The sequence below is a fragment of the Xenopus laevis genome, chromosome 6S (assembly GCF_017654675.1).
Source record: "Xenopus laevis strain J_2021 chromosome 6S, Xenopus_laevis_v10.1, whole genome shotgun sequence".
NCBI lineage: Eukaryota > Metazoa > Chordata > Amphibia > Anura > Pipidae > Xenopus > Xenopus laevis.
This window is the reverse complement of record NC_054382.1, coordinates 91,207,322-91,226,561: the sequence shown is the minus strand read 5'-3', so window position 1 is coordinate 91,226,561 and position 19,240 is coordinate 91,207,322. Positions and strand designations below refer to the sequence as shown.

At 38.4% G+C, this 19,240-nt stretch overlaps 1 protein-coding gene across 5 annotated transcripts in view; it reads left to right on the top strand.

Annotated features, from left to right (window-relative positions):
- The window catches only part of LOC108695592 (piezo-type mechanosensitive ion channel component 2), a 246,704-nt gene extending 229,887 nt beyond the window's left edge, over positions 1-16,817 (top strand). For all 5 annotated transcript variants that reach the window (XM_041567810.1, XM_018224178.2, XM_041567809.1 and 2 more), the window contains 10 exons: positions 410-624; positions 717-875; positions 2,307-2,454; positions 3,827-4,015; positions 7,496-7,588; positions 8,661-8,833; positions 9,754-9,873; positions 10,834-10,913; positions 11,179-11,371; positions 14,797-16,817. In XM_041567810.1, the coding sequence (XP_041423744.1) occupies positions 410-624; positions 717-875; positions 2,307-2,454; positions 3,827-4,015; positions 7,496-7,588; positions 8,661-8,833; positions 9,754-9,873; positions 10,834-10,913; positions 11,179-11,371; positions 14,797-15,049 (1,623 nt within the window). In that variant the 3' untranslated portion in view covers positions 15,050-16,817. The remainder of the gene's footprint in view (positions 1-409; positions 625-716; positions 876-2,306; positions 2,455-3,826; positions 4,016-7,495; positions 7,589-8,660; positions 8,834-9,753; positions 9,874-10,833; positions 10,914-11,178; positions 11,372-14,796) is intronic.
- Positions 16,818-19,240: the final 2,423 nt, after the last annotated feature.

Here is a 19,240-nt window from a genome sequence, read left to right as displayed (position 1 = left end):
TCACTTGGATTGCAAGTATGATAGTAGAGCCAAAATTTATAATATTAAGTGTTCAAAGTGACATAATCAATTTTTTCATATTCTGCATTTTCTTTTAAGTTTTTGTGTGACTTGCTATTGTATTCTAACGTGTAGGTTACAAATGAATTCTAATTTCTGATTGATTGCTATGGAACATACAACATCACAAGTGATTTTTATCCCCGGTGTTAATAAATAAGCCCTTAAGTGTATTGTGTGCTGATGAGTGCAGTTTTACAAATCCACTTGTACATTTCTTGGTGCTTGTCATTGTGAGACTTCCCCTTTATTCCCAATAGCAACAGCTTCTTTTTATGTCTTACACTTGTTTGAATGATCATATTAGTCCTCAGCATTCTCAGTAATGTAAATGTATTATAATTTCCAGAAACACTCGGCTGCAGCAGATATTACTTCCTCTCTATCAGAAGACCAAGTGCCAGAAGCTTTTTTGGTGATGGTGCTTATCCAGTTTGGAACCATGATTGTTGATCGAGCTTTGTATCTTCGCAAAACAGTCGTGGGAAAAGTTATTTTCCAAGTTATCCTTGTATTTGGAATACATTTTTGGATGTTCTTCATCTTGCCAGGGGTAACAGAAAGGTAGCAACCCAATACTGATTAATATTTGTATGTTATTTGTCCCCTTTGTACAGTAAGACCATCGTAGAGCTGTCTGCCCTTTGTCTTTACAGGAAATTCAGTCAAAACACTGTTGCCCAGCTGTGGTATTTTGTCAAGTGCATTTATTTTGGATTGTCAGCATATCAGATACGTTGTGGATATCCAACTCGGGTGCTTGGAAACTTCCTTACTAAGAGCTACAATTATGTCAACTTGTTCCTTTTCCAAGGGTACGTATTGAATCTGTGTGGGGCTGACTGTCAACTAAGGCTAAGCCTCCCTGAGATTCAGCAGAAACTAAAATAATAAATTAGGAATATATCAAGGTGGTTATTTATCAAAATCCCAAATGTTCCGATTTTTTTAAACAAAAACAAGATTCCACGATTTGCTCTTGTTTATTTTTTTTCTGAAAAAAATCATATTGAGAAAAACTGCGACTTTTTAGGATTGTCACACGAGAAACCTGAATTTTTCGAGTCTGACGACTGAAAACCACTAAAAATTCAAGTTTCTGCATAAAAACCAGCATCAAACCCTGAAAACTCTGAACATTTTATGAGAGTTAAAACATCTTCAAATGGTTACAAGGGGACATCTGTCATTGACTTTTACATGAAATCGGCAGGTTTTAGACGGAGTATTTTCAGATTCGGACTTGGAACAGATTTGGGGCATAATAAATCCCTAAAGAATCTAAATAAATAACCCCCAAATGTTGATTCATGTAATTATTAAGGAATGTTTAGAGAAAGGGGAGATCTAGGTTAGGCACAGGGGATGATTTATTAAGGGCAGATTTATCAAAATGTGAGATTAGAGCACACCACATAAAAATGAGTCTCACATTTTAATAAATCTGCCCCAAGTATCAGTTAATTTTACTAAGTACTAAGTGATAATTACTGTTCCATATATGTTTGAATTAACAGTTAGGGGGTTATTTATTAAAGTCCTATTTTCTTTTTCTATTTTTCTTTGTTGGGAAAAAACGTGAATTTTTTGTGATTTAGTAAACCCTGATGGTGTTGAAAGTCCGAATAAAAAAGTACTCCAACTCAGACCTGCCGAGTTCATGTAGAAGTCAATGGCAGATGTCCCGTTGATATCCTGATCTGCTCTGGATTTTGTTCAGTAATCTGAAGATTTCGAGGCTTTCAGCCATCAAACCCGAAAAAGTCACCAATTTCAGGCATCAAATCCAAACAAGTCGCGGTTTTCAGCGACAAATACAAAAAAATTGTACAATTAGGGTTTTTTTTACGATTTTATTGATTTTTTTTCTGACCAAGAAATTTTCGGAAAAATTTATTGATAAATAGGGGGGGAAAGTCTGTGCGGATTTGGAGTATTTCTTTTTAAGAAATTAGTGAGAACTTTTCAGATTTTGATAAATAACCCCCTTAGTTTTGTTCCTGACAGTCAGGAAAATGAGAACATAAGGAAAATAGTGAACTGCTGGAGGATTATCTAATTCAGTATTTGATAAACCTGCCATTTTTTGTGCAATAAAACTGAGGACTTGAGCAAACTTGATGCTCTAAATAGTGATATGAAAAATGAATGGGAAATAATTCAAATTACAGAGGTCTGATGATTGGATTTAGAGTGGGAGACTGAACATGCCACCCCTGTCACTGATGTGTTATTTCTTGTTTCAGCTTTCGCCTTGTTCCATTCTTAACGGAACTGCGAGCTGTTATGGACTGGGTATGGACTGACACCACTCTCAGTCTCTCCAGCTGGATCTGTGTAGAGGACATTTATGCACATATATTTATCCTAAAATGCTGGCGGGAATCAGAAAAGGTAGAGAACCAACTTTACATACATTGACCTGAATTATTAGAGATGTTTTATTAGTAACTGATGTTTGGAACCTGAAACTTTAGATATACCGACAGCACATACATTTCTAAATGTGTTGACAAAAAGGTTGAACGTTTTGTGTGTCAGATATTTATACCTGACAGAACTTCATCAATTAAGACTAGTGGCCCTGAATTCTCTAACTCCCTCTCTCCCATGGACTTTTAAAAAAAATGTTTGAAAAACCCCTATCACAGAGAGGCCATTTTTAAGGAAAAAATTGTATTCTTTATGGTGTTCACATAAAACAATGAGCCTGGTGTACTTTTCAGTTGATCTTAATTTTTTTTATATTATTTTTATTTCTGCCTGGTGAGGGTCACTGACCCAAGCTGCAAAAATACTATTGCTCTGTAAGGTTACAATTCTACTGTTATTATTACTTTTTTATTAGTTATAATTTTGTAATTATTTTCTTCATGCCTACTCCTATTCATCATTCAGACTTTTATTTAAACCACTGCCGGGCTGCTAGGGTACACTCTACTTAGCAAGCAGATAGCTGCTGGTATTCAGAATGGAGAGTTGCTGAACAGAACATTTTATACTAAAAACTCCGGTGAATTACGCTTTTAAGAAGTTGTGTTGCTGAACTGAGTGTGGGCCATTAACCTGGAAAATTACAGAATATATTTCTATGCAAAATATTTTAAGGATTTTAATATTATAAGCATGGCACCATTTTACATTTCATCATTTTCAGTGTGTTATTGCAATGTTTTTCCTGCTCTGAATGAGGTGGGGTGAGACACTATTTATAACATAAAAGAAAAAAAAATTCACTTGGCCCTCTGGTTTAAAATCAACAAACCAGAACTGTTTACATATCTGACTTCATTCTGACAGATTGCTATTTGCATCCTTAAAGCTACTTTTATAGACTGGGTAATTTCTTTAAATTGGTCCTGCAATACTTCTTTCATTCATGGCCCCTAGGCTAGCATTCTCTGTGTATGTCTCAGGCCCTCTAGGCTGTTGCTCCTCAAGTTTTCCTGCAGGTAGTGTTTGTATTATCAGCACTTTGCTTGAATTCAGGTCAGTGCAGCATTTATGTGCCCTTTCTAACTAAAAAAACCCAATATACACTGTTTGGCTGAAAGACCTAGATCTCAAACATTTAGCGTTCTTTGCCCTTTTAAACCACCCATGACAGAACAGAAAACAACAAAGAACAAGCAGATTAGTGATTATACTCAGTATACAAGATATATCATAAATAGCTGTAAAGCTAAAACAAAATAATAATGTTCAATTACTGTGTTTATGGTGCATTTTATCTGTCCATTAACTGTAGACTTCCATGTAATTGCAGAGATATCCCCAGCCACGAGGCCAAAAGAAGAAAAAGGTTGTGAAATACGGGATGGGTGGAATGATAATAGTTCTGCTGATTTGCATCGTGTGGTTTCCTTTGCTCTTCATGTCCTTAATTAAATCAGTTGCTGGTGTTACAAACAAGCCCCTCGATGTGTCCATTCAAATAACTCTTGGAGGTTATCAGGTAAGAGAGTTGAAAACAACTTTGATACAGGTATCTTTATTAATGTGAGACAATATAAGGTTCATTTTTACATTGCGGGTATGTCCCACTTTGTGTTTAAGGGTTAGGACCCAGATGTACATGGACATATACATTTGCACACAGTAATTATGATATGGGTCTACTTTGGTTTCCCATTGCTGTTAATGACGAGCCACAGGCATTTTAATAGCAGCCACAAGAAGCTGTCAATAAAGTTTTAGTGTGCTTTAAATAGTAAGCATTCCAGTTGTATTCTACAATTTTATGTTCAGGCTAACAAAGAAATTTGTTTCCCCTACCATCTTTCAGAGGGAAGTTATCACACAGTTGATAATTAGAAGTGGAAGCCTGACCTGTAGTCTCCTTAGAAATGTATACCCATGTTGGCTCTCTGAGAAACAGGCCCGGACTGGCAATCTGTCTGTACGGGAAAATGCCCGAGGGGGCGGGCCACTCTAATTTTTGTTAAGTGGGCTGCTCACTATCTACTGTCCTGGAGTCAACTGATCTACTGGCCAAGCAAGTCCCCTTCCCCCGCTGTACTGTAGTGATCGTGTGGAGCAGTAAAACAGACCTTTATTGTAGCCCCGCTGTCTCCTGTACTTCTTCTAACAATCGGCTCTCAGCCGGCAGGCTGCAAACAGCAGACGGTGTAATGTCGTGCGCACTCTGCAATCCACTGATCATGTCTGCTGTTTGCAGCCTGCCGGCTGAGAGACGATTGTTAGAAGAAGTACAGGAGACAGCGGGGCTACAATAAAGGTCTGTTTTACTGCTCCACACGATCACTACAGTACAGCGGGGGAAGGGGACTTGCTCGGCCAGTAAATCAGGAGTGTCCCCTTGTCTGTGTGATCTGAACCGCACGAGGTAAAAATACTTAGCAGCCTTCTGCCTGTGCAAATCCCAGAGCCTCCTCCTCCCCTTCCTGCTGGAGCTGCCAAGCATTAATCATATGCCCCTCATATGAGGGGAGGGAGCGTTATTAGAGGCATGGGCAACACACACCTGAGAAATAGATGGTATAGAAATAAACCCCAAGGACTATGATGATACTGGAGAGCAGGAGACATGACTGGTCACTGCATTTCGGGTGAACAATATGACTGCTGTCTATTTATGATGGATACCTATAGTGGGATAATAGTCTCTGGGAAGGGAGTGTGACTGTGGGATAGCAGGTATAGTAGGGAGAGATGGTGTCTATAGTAGCAGTGGGATAATAGTCTCTGGGAAGGGACATGTGGGCTGCTTTGAATTTTTTGCCCGGGCTGCTTTTTACCCCCAGTCCGGCCCTGCTGAGAAATACAGAGCTGCTTACATATGGTAACACTGTATTCATTAGGGACAGAGTGGTGGAGGTAGCTGAGCATCCCCTTGAACAACCTCTTACAGGTACACCAATGAATGCAAGATGCTATGAGGGCCTATTATCTTTGGATTCTGTGTTGTTGCTAACATTAAAATAGGCCCATAAAAATCATATTTTTCTGGAAAGTACACATTTACAATTCATGTAAATGTATCTTTGTCTTCAAAAGCAGGGGCGATTAACAGCTAACAAAGGCAGTACCTGTGTCTCAATTCGAGAGACCTCTATCAAATTGCTACATAGAACTTACTTAGTACCAGCACGTCTCCATAAAATTTACCCTTCCTGTGATCAGAACTGCATCTGGGGATGCTCTGAAAACTGAACAATGAAACACATTTGGTGGTCCTGCCCAACAGTTTCAAAATTTTGGGACTCAGTTGTTCACCTCCTTTCTAGGGTACTGCATACCACATTCCCCAAAGACCCATCTACCTTGCTATTAGGGAAAAAACCAGGCAAATTTAACAATGCCGCACATAAACTGAGCCAACACATCTTAATGGCAGCCAGACTCATCATTGCTAGCCACTGGAAAAAGCCTACACTCTCTTTGGCAACCTTGAGAGCTAAAATAATGTACATCGCAGCAAGCGAAAAACTTACACATCTGCTTAAAGAAGACATGGAAGCTTTCAACGCAATTTGGCTACCCTGGCTGGCCCATGAACATGATCCACAACCATTACTGGCTCTACACGTCTAATTCCGACTAGGGGGGTACCTTCAACTCATAGGCACGCCTCCACGAAAAGAAGGATGAAACTTTCAAGTTGCCCTCACCATAGATGTATGATGGGCACTTTAACTTATGGACTCTCTTTTTTGAATACAGGACTTGCAGCCAAAATGCTTGTGTTTTTCTGCTACTGTGAATTTACAGACTTTTTACTTTACCCCTCCCCCTTCACCCTTCTTTTTCTTTTCCTCCCCTTCCCATTCATCCTATTCTCATAATATATACACTCATATATATGATGTTGCATATAAGAAACTGCTTAATAAAACTTTCAGTTTAAAAAAAATAAAAAAGCAGGGGCGATTCAAACCCCGCTCCACTCCATGAGGCGGCTTTTCTGCTGCCACCCCCTGCCCCAAAGCTTACCTTTCAAGGTAAAAATTACTTTTTAGTCAGACCCACTACTATTCATCATCTAGTGTCTCATTTAAACAATTATCTGGATGCTAGGTTAAACTGGTCCATAGCAACCAGATAGTTGCTGAAATTACACATTGGAGAGCTACTAAAAGCCAAATAATTAAAAAACATAAAAAATGAAAACCAATTGCATATAGTGGTAGAATATGATGTTAAGTAAAATGTGAAACATCCCTTAAATGTTAAGTAAAGGGTGAGCCACTTCCTTTAAGTGCAGAGACCTGCAGCAATTTTGCAGTAACAGAAGACAGCGTGTCTGTTGTTTTTTGCACTTTGCACACTGACCCCTAATAGTCTAAAGGCCAAATAATATATAAGTTTATAAGAACGTGTGTGCAGTTCAGCATTTCTTCTCCATTAAACATTATTTGGATTTGTACAGCTGATACACAAAACTGTACAGCACCATCTGCATAAAACTGTTGAACATACAGAAACCACAAAAACGTTGCACTTATAGTCCGTTGCTTAGTGCTGTGCTCAGCCAGGGACATGTAGACAATTGCATTTTGCTCACACTATCGTTGGTACTTGTCAGTGATATGTAGGCCATTTCAAGCATTCATTTCAAATCACAAAGTTGTGGGGGGTCATGTTTGGAAGCATTTCCATGTTAAATGGACTACATTGTATATCTTTGTATCATAACATCTGCAAACACCCACATCAAATAGCCTCAACAGCATCCACACACCTTCAACCTAAAAATGAATAATAAAATAGAATTGCTTTCAGGTTGAGCCGAAATATTGTCATGCACAGACCAGAATTGCCATCTCATGTTATTATGCTGAATTCCATTTATATTTTGCTAGGAGATTTGAGTTTTTGATGGCTGCAGTCATCTTATAAACTATATTATCTGCTCTCAACTGTTAACAGTTTATAATGCCAGACATTTACAGCAATACAATCTCTTGTTTTTTAGCCTATTTTTACCATGAGTGCTCAACAAAACCAGCTGAAAGACATGAATTACACAGGATTTAAAATTTTACATAATATATATAAAGGCAATACAGTAAGTAAACATTTTCTTGTGCTATATTGATACTAGTATATATTAGTGCTTTTTGTTAAGATAACTCAAGTGAGAAATATAACCATCATATAGTTGTAAGATATTATTAAAAACAATATTTTTAAAGCACAATTTACTCTCAATTTTTAGTTTTTTTTATATCTGTGGTCACTTAAGGCCTAGCTTGGCCCTGAAATTTGAATTTCCTGCAGAACCAGTCCATGTATTTACTGATTAATTTTAATTTGGCATATAAGCACCAAAGCACCAATTAAAGTTACTCTAGTAATTGGTGAAAAAAGTGAAATCCCGTTATTAATTAATTGGTGTATATACACACACAGGACTGCTGTAAAGGGAATTCCTAGAGCTCAATCCAAAGTTAAATATAAAGAAAGCTATCTCTAAAGTTTGCTGCCAAACATAATATACTCATTATTACTAATTTTTAATGTTATGTGTGGACACTGTTTATTTGTGTATGAGCTCCCAAAAGGCTGTTAGAAACATTCTGAATGGAGCAGAATATTATAATCATTTTAGGGTGATAATGTGTTCCTAGGGGTGTTTTCACATTTGCTCATAGTTCATCTTCTTAAGTGACCAATTACTTACTGTGTACATTATTCTTTTAAGATCAAAAACAAGCAGCTGTCAGGAATAATACAACTATTTGGCAAACGATTAATAGGAATCTTAGTTGGAATATCAGATGCAGGGATTTTGTCCAGAAAAAACACATTCTGAATTCTTGCAGTTTTATGTCAAAGGGTATGATAAAAAAAACAATACAATGGATCGCCTGTCTGTAGAATAATGAAACACATTTCCTAATGCTGTTCCAGAGAAGCATATGTTACACAACTATATATAGTCTACTTTATGCAAATCATTAGGCTAAACACAATATTTAGTAAACCCACTCACTATTGTATAGCACTTCAGCCTCTTTTCATATGATAATCTTAATTTATTGTTATAGTACATTTTTAGCAGACCTTACCTTCAGAGAGCATCACATTAAAATTCAATTCTTAAAAGGTTCTCCTAAAATAAAAATGTTATATTACAGCCTGCAATGCAGTTTCTGGAATCGTATATGCGGGAAGACATCACCATAGCAGAACTGGAAGGCAATTCCAACTCCCTATGGACCATCAGCCCTCCAAGCAGAACGATGATGATAAAAGAACTTCTTCAGATGGAGCACGACTTCACAGCTGTCATTACTTGGGCCATTAGAAGGTATGTTATGTATTCCCTGCTTTAAAATTTGCCAAACTAATTTTCCACTAACTAGATAGATGAGGCCCAGTATATTGAGCATCTAATCCTGCACTCCTTATTCGTTATCTTAAAGGAGAACTAAAGCCTAACTAAAGAATTAGCAAGAAATGTTGTACATCCAACCAGCCCAAGGCAACCACGGTCCCTTACTAGTAGAGATCTGTGTCTCCAAAGATGCCCCAGTAGCTCTCCATCTTCTTTTCTGCTGATTCACTGAACATGCTCTGTGCTGCTGTCACTTACTGAATTTAGGGACCCACTCACAATATACAGTACACATAGAATAGAAATGTCTCAATATAAGGCTGATTAGTAATTAATACAGATAATTATAATTTGGCAGCAAAGAAAAGAGTGCAATTGGCATCAGAATTTAATAATCAGCCCTGTACCATCAGCTTAAATCACAGACAAACCTAATTTTATGCTTAATAATTAGTGACGACCCCTAAGCTTAGCTTCTCAACAGCTGCTCAGAGCCCACTGAGCATGTGAGCGTCACAGACACTTTCCAAGATGGTGACCCCCTGTGACAGGTTTGAAGTCCTGGATCATTGCTGCTATTGACAAGCTGAAACTTTACGTTGGTGCATTAAATTCCTTATATAAAATATGGCATTTTTAGCCATATTAATTTTGAGTTCTCCTTAAGGAATTTCTGCCTCTCTCTCTCTGTTCTAGATGTGCAATGCCAAACTCACATCACCAGGCATTTTTAGGATTTAGTTTAGGTCATTTTAACCTGCTAACCTGCTAACTTGATGAAATGTTCTGGCTTTCCCTTTAAAGAAGTTTATACTCAATTTCATGAGTTTAGTAGTGATGTGTTTGGGGAAATGTAAAGTGTAGTTTAATTACTTTTGTATGTATCTCTTTAGAAATCTGACTCTTGGAGCTAAAGCAGAGGTGACAGGTGAAAAACATACAGTATCACTGGCAAATGACACACGGAAGAAACTTGCAGATATGATGAATAATTCAACTGACATTGAGGCAGTGTAAGTTGATATGTCTCAAATATTCATATGCATTTCATATTATTATAAGGTAGTCACAAAATACTTCTTCCTAAAAGTCCTGAATTACATGTACTTATTTTGTTTATTAAGTACATGTTATTAAAAGACTTGTAGGAAGGAACATTTTGTGTGGCTTCTCTTGGTCATAAATCTTCCGTAGAAAATGTATGTTGTAAGCAACTAAATGTATCAAAGAATTAGTTCTCTCCCAAGTGGTTAAAAAGCTTTGCTGGGAACAGTAATCCCTACAGGACACAGTGAGGATTTAGACATAAACACTCTAATTATTATGTGTTCTTAGAAAGAATGGAATGCTTTAGTACCCTGAATATTGGAATGTTATATCCTCTCCAGGCAGGTGGGAAGAAGTAACATTCTAAACTGTTTAAAATATTTTTAAACCAGATTGACCTGCTTAGTGTACTCGAAACTTTTTTTTACATCTACCATAAAATTGACTTTGCATACTTCTTATAATTTTGCCATAAAGTATTTGCCTGATGCTTTTACATTACATTTCTTACCCCCCTGTATGAGGGGGCTGCCATATTTGTGCAACAGGAGTCCGTTATCATTAGAAACTTTAACTGACAGTCTGAGAGGGGACAGTCAGGTTGGCAAAACAGTCAGGTGTACAAACTTCAACTAATAATTACTTACAAAGCAAACCTCTCAGCAAAAAACAGTTAGCATGACCTATAGGTAACTTTTAATGTACATTCATATTTTAAAAAGTCGTTTTTTAGTTTCAATATCAGTTTAAGGCTGGATAGAGAGGCTGTTAAACTACAACAGCATCCAGCTGGAGTATATGACTGAGATAAAATTCAACAACATTTAGAGAAAACCAGTTTTTTCCATCCCTAGCGTGTGTTTATTTCTTTTGTAACATGCATATAAGATTTTGCTGCTTAAAAATATTTTCTTTCTGTTTCCCAGGGAACTGATAAAGATATACCCAAAGTGTTTAAAAGCACCCAGTGATGTTACTGCAAAACCCATCCTTCAGCTTCTTGATAGTAAGTCTTTTCTCCTAAACGTTGTTCTGCCTAGCTCAGGAAGAATAGCCCATTAATCCATTTATACATTCCAATATAATTAAAAAAGGTCTCTTGTCTACAACATGTAATTCCTTAAAGATACAGTGCAGTCACAAAGCAGTGCTATTAGCTGCATGTTTTACTGGACTATAGCATTTGCAGGTAATGTAGCACCACAATGTCAACAGCCATACTGTGTATAATATATATATGTACATTCATTGCTGATGTATCTTTCTAACAGATCAAGAGTTTGTGAATATATCTGTTTCACTAAGAAAAGAGAACTCATCAGAAGGGGTTCGAGAATGGTGGGTTGTAAATCAAAACCATAAAAAGTTCCGTCAAAAGGATAGAATAATGGATTATGGCCTGGAATTATGGGTTTTCAGTGACAAAGTCAGCCCTCCAAGTCTCGGATTCTTGGCAGGTTACGGGTAAGTAAAATATTTGCTACAATAAGGTACAACATACACTTTCCGTCATTAACCAGTGCCTCCAGAAGAAGTGCTAGAGCTAGTACTTGTGTCTGGGATTTTTAAACTCATTACCCGCAAAACCTTTTCCGCATGAACAAAATATTTAAACTTGATAACTCACTGGAGGTGCTCCATGTAGGCCATGCTGCAAACAAAAAGCCTTCTTATACTCAAAACCAAATAGAACATAGGCACACTCCACATTCTGCTTCTGCAAAAATTTGAAAAATGCTTCTTTTACTTTTGTGAGATCCCAGCAGACGTTTCGGGGACATGCCCCTTCATCCAGTGCTACTTACAAAATGTGCCTTTAAAAAAATCCCTTTATAAAAAATCTCTGTTTGCACATTTTGTAAGTAGCACTGGATGAAGGGGTAGATGAGGTAAACCTAGTTAAACAAATGAAACGAAAAATATTATATTTGGTCATGTATTTAATGAAATAAATTATCCAATAACATATTTGTGTGTGGCAAAAGCCCTAGGCAATCCTAGCCAGTCGTGTTGCTGAATAGTCGCACACACAGACACATGCGCGCGAATAGGCGTGCGCACCTGAATAGTCCCACACATCCAGCAGAGTAAGAGGGGACCGGACTAGAGGTAGGAGGCAGAGAAGGTACGTGCCTGGTGCCCCCCCCCAGCTTTGCGTCACCCCTAGTTCCAACCCTGGGTAATTATTGTTACCGCACAGTCCAGCACATTGACTCAGAGAAAGTTTAGCCCATACAGAACAGCTTCAGCTCTTGGAGGTTGGTGGGTTTCTGTACATGAACTGCTTGCTTTAGGTCTTTCTACAACATTTCAGTTGGATCAAGGTCAGGACTTTGACTTGGCCATTCCAGAACATTCACTTTATTCTTCTTTAACCATTCTTTGGTAGAACGACTTGTGTGTTTAGGATCATTGTCTTGCTGCCTCACCAATTGTCTCTTGAGATTCAGTTAATGAACAGATGTCTTGACATTAGAATTCTCTGATAAAGTTCAGAATTCATTGTTCCATCAATGATGGCAAGCAGTTCAGGCCCAGATGCAGCAAAACAGGCCCAAACCAGAACACTCCCACCACCATGTTTCACAGATGGAATAAGGTTCTTATGGTAAAATGCATTGTTTTTCTTTCTCCAGATATAATGCTAGTCATTTAAGCCATCAAGTTCCATTTGGGCTTCACTGTCCACAAGACATTCTTTCAGTATCCTTCTGGTTTGTCCACATGAACTTTAGCAAACTGTAAATGGTCTGCAATATTTTTTGGGGAGAGCAAGTGGCTTTCTTCTTGCTACCCTGTCATACTCACATTGTTGTTCAGTGTTCTCCTGATGGTGGGCTTTTACTAATGTGAGACAGGCCTGGTGGTGGACATTCGTCAATGTGAGACCTTCAGTTGCTTAGAAGTTGCCCTGGGTTCCTTTGTAACCTCTCGGTATAGTAGACATCTTACAGTTGGAGTTATCTTTGATGGTCGACCACTTCTGAGTAGGGGTAACAATGGTCCTGAATTTCCTCCATTTGTACACAATAGATCTGACTGTTGGTTAGTGGAGTTCAAGTTCTTTAGAGATGGTCTTGTAAGCTTTTCCAGCTTTATGGGCATCAACAACTGTTTTTCTGAGGTCCTCAGACACCTCCTTTGTATGAGCCATGATTCATATCCACAAATGTATTCTATGTGTTATCAGGCTTTGCTGGATCCCCCGTTCTTTAAATAAAACATGGTCTCTCACTCACACCTCATTGTCATCCCACTGACTGAAAACACCTGCCTCTGATTTCACCTTCAAATGATGATAATCCTAAAGATTCACTTACTTTTGTCACACACAGAAATGTTATTGGATCATTGTTTTTCAATAAATACATGACCAAATATAATCATTATTGTTTCATTTGTTTAACTAGGTTTTCATCATCTACTTTTAGGGAATGTTTGAAAATTAGATGATGTTTAAGGTCGCATTCATATAAAAATATTGAACAATTTAAAGGAGAACTAAAGACGTAGGCTCTAAATGTTGTACTTATAGGGCACATTTACTAAAGAGCAAATGTGTTTTTTTGGGGAAAATTTGCCAAAATGTCAATTCGCGGCAAATTCACCAATTTACTAAAAGGTGAAGAAGTCCATTTTCTAGTGAAAAAGCTCAGCGCTAGAGAATTTTCGCACCGTTTTGGCAGACAAATTTTCGCTCAGGCAAATTATCGTTAATCCACTAATTTATCAAAGTGTAAACTTTCCAATAAGTTTCCCTTTTCCCCAAAGTCTACTTTGCCTGGTTCTACCTGGAGAACTGTTAAGATGAAGTTACATCCTCAACATTACTATGTCAATGACATCATATCCTGTATTCAAAAAAGTCATTAAAAAAAGAGTTTTCCCATATTTTATTGTGGGATTATGTTTAAAAGTTGTAACTGTATAAATATATATATTTATTTACACTTTTTTAACCATTTGAAGCTCATGCCACATTTGTTTTAGGGTAGGCTCATTTTTAGGACAATAGATCTCTTTTGTCTTTATTTTGCTTCATTGGACATTTTTAATAATAAGTGGCCACTTATTTCACCATCACTAATGAAGACATACATATGATCTGTATGTACCCACCATATTTTAATTGACAGACAAGTATTTTAATGAAGTTTCACTAGGAAAAAAGTAACGCTAGTGAAAATTTGCTAAGAAACTTTTGTGCTGAAGGATTTTCGCTTTCAAAAGAACGACAGCATTCAGTTGCCGAAAATAATTTTTGCATATTGATGAATATGCGTAGTTGTAAAAAAATATCGTCTGACATAGTTGCTCGAAGTATGGCGGAGCCTTCTGAAGCAAAAATTCGGACCTAAGTAAATTTGCCCCCATGTTTTGAGCTTCTATAACAGCCAACCAGGCAACCACATCCCTTTAGCAGGGAAGATCTGTGTCTCCAAAGATGCCCCAGTAGCTCCCCATCTTCTTTCTGTTGATCCACTGCACATGCTCTGTCACTTACTGAGCTTAGGGAGCCACTCACAATATAATGAATATAATATAAATGTGACAACATAGGACTGATTAGTAATTCATACAGATAATTACTAAATGTCAGCTCAGAAACCAGTGCAATTAGCATCAGAATTTAATAATCAGCCCTGTAGCATCAGCTTATATTGCAGACAAACCTTATTTTCTGCTTGATAATTTGTGGCACTTTCCAAGATGGTGACTAGAAGCTAAAACTTTAGGTTGGCACAATAAGTTCAATATGTAAAATATGGCATAGTTAAACCATATTAATGCTTAGGGCTTAGTTCTCCTTTAAAGGGTTCACAAACTGTATCTGCAGAGAAAAACGTTTTATTTAAAAAAGTAACATATGGCTGTATTTGTCCTTTCAGAATAATGGGACTGTATGCCTCTGTAGTACTCGTGATAGGAAAGTTTGTGCGGGAGTTTTTCAGCGGAATATCCCACTCCATCATGTTCGAGGAGCTTCCCAATGTTGACCGTATCCTGAAGCTGTGTACAGACATTTTCCTTGTCAGAGAGACTGGAGAGTTGGAACTGGAGGAAGACCTGTATGCCAAATTAATATTTTTGTACCGCTCTCCAGAAACTATGATCAAATGGACACGGGAAAAAGATAAATGATATCCAAAGAATTCAGCTGACTTCACCTGAATGTTTGAAAAGCACAATAGTCTCCAAGGTCTTCTGAGAGCCCAGAACCTTACAATGAAGTAGATATTTTATCTCCTATTGGAGCCCCCCAATAAGGGAATACTGGGGGCTTCATGTTGCCTCTTGAACTAAAGAATGAAATGGCAAAAAGGCAGGAGCCTAAAACTGTAAAGTTTCTCTAAAAAAAAAGATGACAAATCCAACCAGAAGCAACCTGCCGTTACCAATTGTCCTGAGAGGGAAAACTGAACTTGAATAGACTGCGCATTTGCTTCTTTGGAAATGACACGACTTGGAATGTGCAATACACTGCTTCACAGGGTCCGGAATCCATTGTCGCAAACACCATGAGAAGTTTTCTTCATGATGAGACTTGTTGCAACAAGTGACTGCAGCTAATGTATGCATTGCTGCCTCAGTGGCCACACAAACATAGAAATACACAAAAGACGACAATCTTGTTAACTGCCTTATTTTGTTTTTGTACAGGCCAAAAAGTTCCTTCAATCACGATTAACTTTTTTCTCAGGAAAATCAATTCATCATAAAGCATTCAGCGAGAGAAGGAAAAAAAAAAAAAAGGGAACACTTGAGGCCATTTCCATGACTATAGCTTTAAACTGGATACCTGATTGTTACTGAGCAGGTTCAAATGCATGTCCTCGTATGTCTCTTTCCTGCATTTCTAGGAATTTGGCATTTTGCTTCCTGTTTTTTTAACTGTACAAAATAATGTTTACAAGACACATCCTTAACATTTTTACTACACTAAAAGCGCTTTCTAGGTTCCTAGTTAGTGAACATCATTTATCACCTCTCAGAGAACCAGAGCCTTTATTAATTTATTACGGTTAGAGGTGATTTAGGCTGTTCATGAAATAAAACACACATTGTAGCATGACATTTAGGATTGCAATGCTCAAAACAAAATGCCAAATTGCAGAGAGAATGATAGAAGGGCTTAGGGAATGCTTGAAGGACTTACTGTTTTAATTCTAAACCAGTAATGGCTGACAATAAAGAATTTTGTTAGTAGTTCTCCTATGCCTTTCCTCCTTGCATCATGTATATAGAGCAAAACCAAATGCCTATTTTTCCTTTGCAACCTTTACCAAAGAAAATAATGCACAGCCAACTAATATTTCACCTTTACATTCCTACTTTTTAAAGCAAGGGCTACTTAAAACCATCCATTTTGTTTGCAGACTGTGTCATAGAGACACAGAAAAGGGGAATCTGTCTGTTCCAAATCCCATTCCAAAGAAAAACACTGTACTGTACTGTACGAGCATTTGATGAATGAAGCAATTTCATTAGTGCACACGTATAAGACCCAGAATACTTAGGAAAATGTTATTTTGCACTGAAACCGATGAATCTTACCTGAAGCCTACTATCTTCAGTGGGAATTATCCCTATGTTGCTAATTGAGGAATATATTGCCAATGTCTTTAACCACTAAATTTTAGCCATGCCGGTTACAAGGTTGTAATCCTCTGCTGCTTTCCTAAAAAAAATCTCCTAGTGTTTTTTTCTGTACTTGAAAATGACATTAAAACCTGTTTCCGAACTCCTAATTGCATGATACACAGCAGGTGTTATGGGTCCGATAATTGCTGTAAGGTTTTATTGACAATGGATGAAGTTTGTAGCATAAACTCTACATAACATGAGACATTTACAATGGCTGCTTTTTTTCTTACAACAAGACCATTTTAAAATAAATTTTTTTTCACAATCTGGCTATTTGTCATAAATAAAACATTAATAGACACTGACTGCCCCTTATTTAGGGCCCTTACATACGTGCGTTTTGAGATGCGCTCCCCTGCGTTCAGGTTTCATGCGTTCAGCCGCACGCAGGTAAAATGCAAGATGCTCCGTCTCAACTTGCATTCGGCACTTACATGCGTCTGTGTGAGTACACCCCTCTTGACAGTAATAGCGTGCGTTTACTCCTGCGCTCCCCTGCGGCTGAACGCATGAAACCGGAACTCGGAATTGCAGCTCAAAACGGCCGTGTGTAAGGTCCCTTAGAGATAGTTGCTCCTTGCAACACTGCCTGTCAGTCCCACACAGTGTACAACTGCATCAGCTGCCACAGCATTGTGGTCATTTTAGAAGCATTTTCATATTTGGTTTAGATGATCATGACCTGGATGAAAGAAAACCTTCATTGATTAAGGATGAAATATTTTGTTTGTATTGCAGTTGCATAAGATTCTTCTCTTGTATCAGCAATATTTCACAATGATTTCTTTGCAAAAAAATGCACTGCAAACACTGTTTATCTTGTGTGTTTGGGATTTAACTGTAGATTGCTGTTCCCTTCCCTCGTGTCCATCTAAGTCCCACATCAGCAGAGTTCTTACTCATATAGTTGCACATTCTCATAGCTAACTCCAACAGGCAAGTTCAACCCTTGATGAAGAGAAAAATTACATTTGAGACCCTTTTGGAATAATGAATATTTCTCAGTGAATAGAGGCTCCTAAGCTGGCAACTTTACTCCTGTGATCCCAAGCAGAGGCTTTTTTATACATCACACCACACGGGAAGACAAGAATAGACACCCATGTGTAAGAGCCCTTAGACGCATAGTAACACAGTACTTTTGGTTGAGATTGAGGTAAATCTTTTGGTCTAAATCAAAGCTGCCTAACTGCTATCTGATTCAGAGAAAAGCTATTTCAGTAGACTTGTAATTTCTCCATCCTACCCCTCCTTGAATGTTTTTGCCAGTACAGTGCTGTCCAACTTCTGTGGTACCGAGGGCCGGATTTTTTCTGATCTAAATGATGGAGGGCCGATAATGGAAGCCAATGTTGCCTACTTCCTGTTTTTAAACCACACCCACTTTTAACCACACCCATGTTACCACAAGATGACATCCACATTAATTGTGGTAGCACACCAAAAAACCCTCCCTGCAGGGATATCACTCATATGTGAAAAAAGTTAAGTCATATTAATACATACCCATAAATCCATATGTCTCCTCCTCCCCTGTGGATAGCACAGCACCCCAGCACATGATTAAACACCTTAGGGGCTTCTAACAATAATTTTCAAATGCTAACAAAGGGCCATATTTAATACCAGGCTTTTGTTGCACAGGCAGAGTATGGCATGCACAGGGAGCATAGGGCAGGCAGAGTATGGCACACACAGGGAGCATAGGGCAGGCAGAGTATGGCACACACAGGGAGCGTAGGACATACAGAGTATGGCACACACAGGGAGCATAGGGCAGGCAGAGTATGGCACACACAGGGAGCATAGGGCAGGCAGAGTATGGCACACACAGGGAGCATAGGGCAGGCAGAACAGAGCAGGAGACAGGGGAAACTATCAGGACCACTCTAAAATGTACTACATACAGTGACACAATGTGTGGCCTCTTCAGAAATGTAAATAGGTGAACAATGTGGGCAGTTTCAGTCTGGGACTTAGGTGTGAACAGTACACGGTTTTAGGGGTGTGAACAATAGAGGTGACACAGGTGTGAACAATGCAGGGGGATTACAGTGTGGAATTCAGGTGAAAACAATGCAGGGGCCACTTAATCTCTGTAGTGATACCTATTAAAGATTGTGTTTAGTAGCACATCTGGGCAGAAGTGATGTCATGAACAACAGGAAGTGATGTCACACATATGCACTTTGCGAGTGAGAGGGGCGTTCTTCGGTCTAGTGCCGGACCTAAATGCAACACTGCCCTTGTGTCTGCTGGAATCAGATCTGGGCCTATGGTAGTGGGTGCCCAATTCAAGCCCCTATTCCACTCCCACACCTGAGGAAGTTATAAATTGGAAGAGAGACCAAATAGGTTGCCGCAATGGGAAGAATGACTTCACTGTTCAGGACTCTGATAGTGCTGATACTCTACTGGATACTGGAACACTAGAACTTCTCTTATGGATCCTAGCCCTGTCCAGGACAAGAAAATACCACTGTCGCTCTTTACGGACAATTTCCCACCTGGACAGATAACGAAGGCATGATTATAACAAAATCCAGTCCAGTTTCAAGTATTTTAGTACCATTTCCCCTGTTCTAAGTAGTCCTAAACCTGGACTCTGAGTAGACACTAACCCCTACCAGAATGTTTGATGGTTATGGAGCAGACTCACTCTATACGTTGGGGAGGAGTGGGTGGGAA